This window comes from Nuphar pumila, chromosome 17 (genome assembly GCF_984573655.1).
Source record: "Nuphar pumila chromosome 17, dmNupPumi1.hap1.1, whole genome shotgun sequence".
Lineage (NCBI taxonomy): Eukaryota > Viridiplantae > Streptophyta > Magnoliopsida > Nymphaeales > Nymphaeaceae > Nuphar > Nuphar pumila.
Window position 1 is genome coordinate 81,470,001 of NC_143265.1, and position 10,399 is coordinate 81,480,399.

At 40.9% G+C, this 10,399-nt stretch overlaps 2 protein-coding genes across 2 annotated transcripts in view; one reads left to right on the top strand and one right to left on the bottom strand.

Moving 5' to 3' along the window:
* Window positions 1–3,093, top strand: part of LOC149812467 (linoleate 13S-lipoxygenase 3-1, chloroplastic-like) — a 9,113-nt gene extending 6,020 nt beyond the window's left edge. Inside the window, exons 6-8 of the mRNA XM_089993656.1 lie at window positions 487–896; window positions 1,344–1,610; window positions 2,162–3,093. Coding sequence (XP_089849782.1) covers window positions 487–896; window positions 1,344–1,610; window positions 2,162–2,918 — 1,434 coding nt within the window. The 3' untranslated portion in view covers window positions 2,919–3,093. The remainder of the gene's footprint in view (window positions 1–486; window positions 897–1,343; window positions 1,611–2,161) is intronic.
* Window positions 3,094–8,649: 5,556 nt separating this feature from the next.
* LOC149812468 (copper transporter 5.1-like) lies at window positions 8,650–9,461 on the bottom strand. The gene has a single exon (XM_089993606.1). The coding sequence runs from the start codon at window positions 9,362–9,364 to the stop codon at window positions 8,942–8,944; it is 423 nt and encodes a 140-aa protein (XP_089849732.1). The 5' UTR covers window positions 9,365–9,461; the 3' UTR covers window positions 8,650–8,941.
* Between the last annotated feature and the right edge of the window lie 938 nt (window positions 9,462–10,399).

A 10,399-nucleotide genomic window follows, 5' to 3' on the forward strand; every position in this document is an offset into this window, starting at 1 on the left:
GGATGTCGTTAACATGGACCATCAAAAGGATAGCCGTCCATTTTAAACCCTTTCATACCATTCATCCAGAACATGAATGGCATCCTATCCATAGTGGCTTGGATATTGGTTGATCTTGAGGTGAAAGGCATCCTATCCATAAGGGACACAGAGTGCCTTTGACCTGATTGCAGGTGGACGAGCTAGCATGGTAGACGGAATTGAGATCAGGTGTAATATGTGTTGCTGCACCTGATCACCCACCATGATCTATTGTTGGGCATATAATCACATTGCATCTTATCCTCGCTCATAGCTACTTTTTTGGTCCATCTTGCGGTGGACGTCGCTCTCAAGATTCTAAGGTTGAAAGTAGACAAGACCTCCGGTAATAAATGACAAGACGAATTGGTTGTTGTTTTTGTTTTTTTATTTTAAGATAAGCATCGCACGAACAAGGTGCTCTCTCTCTCTCTCTCACTATCAAGTACTGTGCTGAATTTATAGGTGTTCCCTCCTGTTAGCAAGCTTGACCCAGCAGCGTATGGCCCTCCTGAATCAACCATTAGAGAGGAGCACATAATAGGCCAGCTCAATGGGATGACAGTGCAACAAGCTCTAGAGGAGAACAAATTGTTCATGCTGGACTACCATGATGTCTATATGCCGTTTCTCGACCAGATCAACTCACTCGACGGCCGGAAAGCATACGCAACACGCACTTTTTTCTTCCTTACACCGCTCGGCACGTTGAAGCCGATTGCGATCGAGCTCAGCTTGCCCCCATCACTGCCCGGTTCCGAATCCAAGCGAGTGATGACCCCAGCAAGTGATGCCACAACTTACTGGTTGTGGCAATTGGCTAAGGCCCATGTTTGCTCCAATGATGCTGGAGTGCACCAACTTGTCAATCATTGGTAAGTCTGCTTCTTGTTAGAAATTGAATAACCTGAAGAGAAGGTGGACCAAACAGGATCTTGTTGTTTGATGTGTCAGAGGATCTAGAGTGTTCTAGCTGCCTATGATCACATAGAAGAACAGACACCGATTGCAGCTCTTACGGCAATGGTGCTCTGGCAGCCTATCATCACATGGATGAACGGCATCCATTGCAGATCTGACGTTTATTGTCAGAGCTGCATCTGACCTCTCTCGAGGATCTATGTTGATCCTAGCTGTCCAACTTAGGAACAATTAGGACTAGTTCATATCCGGGTAATGTGAACTAATCTGAGTTACTGGTTGACGAGTAGGATTGAATGTAGGATGAGTCCCATCATACGTCAGATGATGTGATCTGTTCTCTAAGATGGTGAAGTATCAAGCAAAGAAAATTGATTAATGTTGACGTCGATTGTTGACAGGCTGCGGACACATGCATGTGTTGAGCCCTTCGTACTGGCAGCACACAGGCAGCTCAGTGCAATGCATCCCATAATGAAGCTGCTGCATCCCCACATGAGGTACACGCTCGAGATCAACGCAATGGCTAGGCAGGTCCTCATCAATGCTGGGGGAGTCATTGAATCGTGCTTCACGCCAGGACCCTACGGTATGGAGATCAGCGCTGTGGCTTATAACAAAAGTTGGCGGTTTGATCAAGAGGGTTTGCCTGCAGATCTTATAAGAAGGTCTCTCTCTCTCTCTCTCTCTCTCTCTCTCTCTCTCTCTCTCTCTCTCTCTCTATATATATATATATATATATATATATATATATAATTCAAACATTTTATGTTAACATTAGCAGCATTTAATTGATTGAAAAGACTAAATATCATTAAAAGCAGTGGCATTTTTAAAAATAAATTACTTTAATGAAGTTAATTTCACTTTTTAAAAATAAATTTACAAAATCAGCTTTTGCCACATTTTGAAAACTATATTTGACTTAAAAGTAATTACATGTTTTCAAAACTTTAGTTATTTTCACAGTGTTTTGGTTATTTCAGTTGAATATTGTTAACATAAAAAAATGGTTTACACGTACGAGCACATCCACACATAACAGAATTATTAAGTTCATGACTAACACTCTAACTATATTTATTTTGCACATATTTGATGACCCTTATAGCCTAAGACAAGGCAAGTATCAGTGTTTGGCATTAATTTTTGAGGCGATTTAGAGGAGGCCAGCCCAGAGTCTTACTTTGCTCTTTGGTTCATTGTTCTGTTCCTATAGGGGTGTGGCCGTCGAAGATCCATCCCAGCCACATGGGCTCAGGCTCCTCATTGAAGACTACCCCTACGCAGCAGATGGGCTCCTCATATGGTCAGCCATAGAGAAGTGGGTCAACCACTACGTGTCATACTACTACCCCGACCCCACCACGGTCCAGTCAGACACCGAGCTCCAATCATGGTATGCCGAGTCCATCGATGTGGGCCACCAAGACAAGCGGCACGAGAAGTGGTGGCCCACATTGAACACCCCTCCTGATTTGGCATCAATCCTCACCACCCTCATCTGGCTCGCCTCGGCCCAGCATGCGGCGCTCAACTTCGGTCAATACCCATACAGTGGCTTTGTTCCAAACCGACCGCCACTGATGAGGCGGTTTGTGCCCAGGGAAGGTGACCCGGACTACCGGAACTTCATCAACTCACCGGAGAAGTACTTCCTGACATCGATCCCAAGCGTGCTCCAAGCAACCAAGTTCATGGCAGTTGTTGACACGCTGTCAACACACTCACCAGACGAGGAGTATCTAGGGCAGCGGTCGCACCAGTCGACATGGACGGCAGACCTGGGTCTGATTGAGGCCTACTACAAGTTCTCGGCAGAGATCCAAAAAATAGAGCGGGTCATCCAGCACCGGAATTCAGACCCGAACCTTAGGAATAGGTGCGGAGCCGGGGTGCTTCCGTATGAGCTTATGATGCCCAGCTCCGAACCCGGGGTGACCGGAAGGGGGGTCCCTAACAGTGTCTCAATTTGAAGGTGGGGGAGAGGTATTTAGAAAATATTGGTGAGGGGTATACAACCATACAAAATAGTTAACAAAATTCTTGGAGTGTGTAAAACTCCAATTTGCAGTGTAATCATGTAATAATAGTTATGTAATTTTGTATTATAATAACAAAACTTGTCAGATATTTCAAGATTTGCAAGAAGTAGTCTCTGATTTTTTATTAATGACGATTGAAGAAGGGCTGGTTGGTTGTTGGAGAGATACTGTCAAGGAAAGCCTAATTATTGATTAATAAAGTGACACAGCTTTTGAGAAGTCTGATTTTAGCATGACCGCGTGATAATAAAAAAAAAACTTTGATGCTGTCTTGAATGGATCTGTCACGCAGAAGCTTTCAAATTCTTCTTAATTAATTTAGAATAAGCTAGCAACATGTCGATTTCATACTCGAGATTGGTAAGAATGGACGACCCCGTAACCAAAGTGTTTCAAGCCTACCAATGAAGCAACTGAGCCCTGATGGAGCCGGGTGCACTTTGGTTTGGTTTTGTGCAACAATTGGAGTAGAAAAAGCAACCCCAGCCGTACTCGGAAGCAAGCAACAAGACCTTGTTCATATCTTGCATCAGCTACTTTTCTTCCGGTGAGCAACGAACGAGCTAGAGAGTTGATTGATTTTCGTTATAAAACTTAAAATGAAAGTTCAAGTGAAAACTCTTCTTGAAGCTCGAAAAAAGTTTTAGATGACTACATTAGTCCTCAATTTTGAAATAAAGTGTTTGACCATTTTTTTTCAAATTTTTTTTGCAAACTTGTGATGCGCCAGACTGATCAGTCTGGCCGGCCTAACAGCCAAAGGCTGCATACCAACATTTTTTCATATGTTGAATCATTTCATTGACCTTGTGCACCACCTCATGCGCAGTTGCCTAGCGAAAGCTGATTAAGCGCATCTTCAAATGCGTATTCTATCTAGTTCATATCACTTAGTGCATAGTCATCTCATACCAGCTATCTCTTTTAAAAATGACACAAACTTGCTTTAACCTTGCGTTCCATGAAACATATTACGACTTTATGCACACGCTATAACAAAACCTCGTCACTAAATGAACAATATTTTGCGGCCACCAATCCGAAGACCAGTTGATGATTGAACATCATAACAAAAAGCATCACTTAGACTCATTCACCGGTGCCTAGGCATTCACTCGCCTATCCCCAGGTCACTGTACTCGGTTAGAATCACCTAAGGTGATCCTTGAAAGAATTAGCCTTAACCCAAACGTAACCTCGTACGTCTAAACGCTACGCGTGAGAAACTCCTGCAAGTTGAGAGGTTCCTAACCAAATCTCCAAAGGCAACCAAACAACGCTCTATGTATGTATCGTCATACAACGATGCACTAATGATGATATTGTTGCCTATCACGTGTCGTGCTATCACCGCACGTCACCGATCAAGCCAACACATACCGCACATTGCTATACTCGATGTATTTTTCATTCAGTAGAACTCTGCACTGCACCTGCCCCATTCCGAAAGCTTAGTTCGGGACATGCCATATCTTGTCTTTGTGCAGCCCTACTTTTGTTTGTCTACTTATGATTCAACAATTTTCAACTATCACAAGGGGTGTTTCTACTTAGATACATATGTTTGCCACGATAAGATATTACCTTTATTCTTCTTTTTGTGGGTAAATGAAAGCTAATTCTTTTGGGGTTGTAGTTGATAGTAGCATCAGTGTCCTAGACCGGAGCCAAAAATTTAAGAATTTAAATTAAGGTAGACACATGCACAGTAAAAATAAAAAATAATTTTTATAACAATAAACTATGCTAGCAAGTGCAAAGAAAATTAAGGAATTAGAAAGTGACATTTTCATAATTAGGAACATTGGTTAAAACTAAACATATTTTAAATAATAAAAAAATTATTGAAGAACTGCATAATATCATAATAGCATGCCTGTATACTTCAAAATTTAGCTTTGTTTGATATAAAGATCAAAGAAGATACCTTCCATGAATAATGTTGTGTGATCAAGCTCAAATTTTGATATTGAAATGCATTCAACAAGAAGTAACAAATGAATACAAAATCTTACAAATAAATAGCCAATTAATTAGTTAATCTTCAAGATTAAGTTACTTATGCAATCCAAGGCCCAAATAAATTGTGAAAATCTAGTTATAGTTGACATTTGGGAGTGGAGAAGGAAATGGGTGATGAGGCTGGAGTTGTCAACTACCTCCCTGTTAGGATTTAGTTGAAAAGAGGCCTTCTCCACTCTCATCACCACTCCCCTTTCTCAAATTCAGATTTCCAAACACCTGAAGTAGTAGGTGAGAGTTGCTGTCATTCATTAAATCCCCATCTCCTCTCTCATTTCCGTCTCCCAAAACAGAGCCTAATCCACCAAGGCCCCTCCATAAGGTTACTCGTAATATAAAGGCTCAAAGCAGATTAATAGTTGATTTCTACACTTTGGCACACGGGGTTTTGTATGTGTGTGAGTTTGTGTTTTCAATTTTTAAACTTTCGCGTGTGGGTGGACACGCGCGCGGGTTTTATCTTTGCTGTTATCGATAGTACTACACAGTCTAAGTAGAAAGTCGTAGTATTATTTACTCATCCAGACCCTGTAAATATGTTTACCATTGTTTACTAAGAATCATGATTTTGATCTGATTGTTTGGATACATAATTCTTTTTTTGCTATAAACTTTAGGTGCATTCTGGGCTATTAATTTTAAAGTTCTTTAAAAGCTCTCTCTCTCTCTCTCTCTCTCTCTCTCTCTCTCTCTCTCTCCACAGTGAAATCCTTCTAATGGTATCTTGTTTTGGATTTATAACCCGAAGAAACCACACCCGACATGAAGACCTGATCGTGCTGGCTCAGCCTGCATACCTAAGGTCGTCATGCCGGCAGCGTAAAACTCCAAGGCTAGGACCCCTCCCCCCGGGGGCCTATGCTATGTGTTGGCTTGCGCGGAGGGGGCAACGCCCATGGGAATCGAACCTTGACTGCCCATCTAGCAGCGAAGGTCCCACCCCACTACGCCAACGCCCTTCTAGGCAAAAGGGTGAACAGATGACACACCATTACCCCACACTGTATTACTTACATGGCAATATTATAATATTTTCACGTTTTTGTTTATAGCTCTCTCTCTCTCTCTTTCAAGTATTACCCACGGTTCCTCTATCTAAAACGTCTCTCCCACTTCCTATCCTTTCCTGAGTTCGAAAGTGAGGTTCGTTGAAAGAGGAAAAGATTCCATGAAGCACTTTCCTTCAAGAGCAGATCAAGTGATTTGGCATCCTCACCGTCCACATTGTGGGATGAAGCAATAGACGGTGAAGATGTCAAATCACTTTCTTAAAGTGATTTGACAGATCATTTGATATGCTCTCCTTTCCTTCCGTGCCACCCCCACCTTTCGTTTGAACAGAAAAGCTCTCTTTTGAACCAGTGTAATGACGAAGCTCTCCACTTTCGAATTCAGGACTTTGACTCTTCACTTTGTGTTTGATTGCTTATTCCACTGTTCTCCTTAAGGTAGGAGGTTCCCTTGAGGTTTCTCATGTGGAGGAAGGTCTGTGTGTGTTGATTTTTTTTTTAAATATGAAGTTTAGATACTTAAGAACATTAGGTTGTTTTTTATTTTATAAACAAAAACTTACATCTATTGGTATATTTCTTTATGTTTGTAGTTCAAATTATTTTACCTGCAATCTTGATAAAAGTATTTGATATCAAATATTTTTATCATTTCAGTTGTCTTATAGAGCCTGGACATATGGACAGGCTGATGTCTAGTTTGCTAATAAAATCAGTTCACAGGATTCATGATTGGCTCAACAAAGATTTAGCCACAAGTCATGAAGAGCTTCATTCACATTGTTGCAGAACTGTCAATATCATTAATAAGTAGGTTACGTGCCTATCAGCTATAAATTTTTCCCATAAATGTACTTTCAGTAATGCAGTCCAACACATGAAACAAACCATCTAATTCTGATGTACATTCCTCGACGCCATTAATACGTAAGGTTGAGTGCCTATCAGTATCACTGTTTTTTCAATGAAGGTGTTTTTAGATATGCAGTCTTAACACATGAGACGAACCATCTAATTCTGATGTATATCACTCTCAATAGCCTTGCAGGAAACCCCTTTGATTTTTCCTCTAACCCTGTTTTAAGGCATCCCACCACACTTGACCAAGTTTTAATGCAATAGGATCATATGCAATATCTCGCATCTAACAAAGTCAATTTGATTAACATTTATCACATTTATCATAGGTTGGTCTGCTGAACAAGTCGCATTTGATTAATTTGATACTTAGTAGAAAAGAAACGACTATTCCAAACATCTAATAAAATCAATCACTCAAAGCAAACAGGCAATATTTTAGAGAACATTCCTGCATTTATTTACAGAAATAACAACTGAAACTCAATGTACACAGATTCAGAGATCATGTCTCAAGTTGGCCCAACTGTGAGTTACACTAAAGTATCGGTTGTTCAAGAAAAGTGAAACAAACAAAGAGGGGGGAGAAGTTGGTCAAGCGATTGAAGGCCATCGCATGTTTATGCAGAGACATGCATACTGTTCAACTCTTGGACATAATTTCTCCATGATGAATAACAATAAAACGCTACTTGTGCACTGTCAGATTAGTGCTGCCAGCAGTTAAGCTATATTTGTGATGATTTCGTCCATGATAATCACGCTAAACTTCATGTCAAACCAACAAGGCAGTGGACTGGACATCACAAAGAACACTACATAAAACAATCTCCTGCAGAAAATTAACCCAGAAACACTTCCATTGTATTTGTTTAAATTTCCAAATACTAAATTGAGTGGGGTTAGCATTGTAATCGCTTCAAGCCTTCAATTACTAAATATGGATTCGACAAACCTACACGCACAAGATTTTAGCAATTCTAACTAAGGATCGTCAATACAAGGCTTTGAATGGTCACCTGTCTTAACTGCTAGATATCTAGCCAACAATTCAATTCAAGCACATGGCATACATTAAAATGGGACCATCCATTATGTTTTCCAGGATATCTTAATGGATGACTTCGAAATTCGACTTAATCCAGGATATCCCCTCAAATATATGCAGTCCCAGGAAACAAATTAGCTAAGTTTCGAGCTGATGAAGATAACGATGAATGCAGCAATAACATTAATGGCATTCAATCGCATTTTCACTAAAAAGAAGACGATTTAGGAACCATTCCTTCCCCCCTACTTACATGAATATCACTTGTATCCACCCGCCACCAACAGAGTAGCTGTAATCTCTTATTCATTGGGTGAAACTGATTATTACCGAAAAAAAATCAGACTTGAAAAAAGATCCCTTAGCTCAGTCACTAACTTTTTTTATGTTGATCTCTTCCTCGGGCCATACCCAGTACCCTGAGCATCTTTCTGGATTTCTGGATTGTTGGAATCAAGGGTTGCGAAATAAGACATGTCGAATGAGAATGAATCTCCTAGGAAAGATTTTTCACTAGTTCTGGCTGATCATTCTATTTGAATAAATACTCAAAAAGAATTTTCTAAACAAAGAAGAATCTAACAATTATGCACAGAACAAAAAACTCACTTGGACGGGAAAGCATCCAGATACCGAAATTTGCTTCTCCGTTTCTCCACCATAATAAACCCCAAATATTTCAAATTATAAGGCACGCCATTTCTTTCTAAAATTAATCAAAAAATCAAATCTGAAAGGGCCTCGCCCATAGTGATCGCTTTCAAAACATTGATTTTGAACAAGAATTACATAAGAGTATGTAATCGACATAAATTACAAATTATGGAAAGAAAAACACGATCTTCCCCTTCCATCTTTATTATAAACACGAATTACACCATACTTTCCTCCCGATCGCAGGAATTCCACATGTTTTATATGTTACATAAAAAAAGAAAAACACAAATCGAAACGAAAGAAGAAGAATACCGGAGGCAACGGCAGCAGAAGAGAAGTGGCGGAGCCCGGAGGAAATCTCAGGCGCAGGCGCAGGTGTTGTCGACGACGGCGGCCTCATTTTCGCCTCTGAAGGCCAGGTAGCCTAAGGCGAGCCCGACGACGGTCGCAATGAAGACCCCGGCGTTGAAGGACATCACGGCGAGCATGAGGAGGTAGCCGATCGTAGAATTTACCCCGAAGAGGACGGCGACGGCAAGCTTCCGGCACCAGGAGATCGCGGGTGGGGCGCCGGAGAGGAGAGGGGCCTCGATGCCGGAGGCGGGGGGCTTTTCGGAGAAGGCTGTCTGGAGGCGGAGCCGGATGCTCTCCATGTACTGGTAGAAGGCGGAGAAGAGGAGGACGGCGAGGAGGGTGAGGGAGTAGCCGAGCCACGTCGTCGTCTTCCAGCCGTCGAAGAGGAGGGTCACCTGCTTCCCCCAGTAGAACGTCATGTGCATCATCTTCGACTCTGAAGCGAGAGGTTGCGGGATCGAAGCGACGCGGATTCGCGGGGAAACGGAGAAGCGGGAGAAGACGACTAAAGGAAAGAAGAAAGAATAAGAAGAAGGGAGGCAGGCATCGGTTGAAAAGAAGAGGGCGGAGATTGGTCGTTTAGAAGTGGGCGTAAGACTTCTCGTTATTTCGGAATCGACATCGGTAAGGTGTTAACGGGCCTGACTTACCGGGACCCGACCCTAACCAAACCTTATAGGGTCCGGGTATGGTGCAGTGGAGCCAGAAATTTTTCGTTGGATAGACAGACTTCGGGTCTCGGGGACAATGCTATGGTCTTGAAGGATGATCCAGTTATTCGGACCAATGGCGGAGCCAGAAATTTTTTGTTTGAGGAATAACAATTATTACAAACACAAACAAACTAAATTTATGAACATAATAAAATAAAACCTTAAATTATACTTTTAAACTAAAATAAAGATTATTCACTTAAGAAATACAAACAACTAAATTTATGAAAATTTTACAACGAGCATCTTCTATTTTTCATATTTTGAAAACAATTCATAATTGCATCATCACTGATGGTATCAAATGTCTCCTTCTCTATGTAAGTAACCAAAGTATCGTTGATTCATTCATCTCCCATTTTATTATATAGACGACTTTTGATATTGTTCATAGCTGAAAATGTTCTTTCAACACTTGTTATTGCAACTTGCAAAGTTAATGTCAACTTAATCAATAGATACACATGAGAAAATACAACGTGCTTTTGAGTTGTTACCATCATCTCTGCTAGCTCTGCTAAAGATTTTAAACTTGAAAAGTGATCACTGTTTCGCATTTCTGCAATATATATATCCAATTGATTTTCAAGTCTAATTATGTTTACTCGATCTAGAAAAGTCCTTAAGGTAAAGCTCAGCAAGACGAATCAACTTATCTTTATCAAAAGCAGGAAAAAAAAATCTTTGGACTCAAATATGCCATTGGAAGGAGGAGCTATGTATTTGCTTCAGTGAAACGATCATTCAACT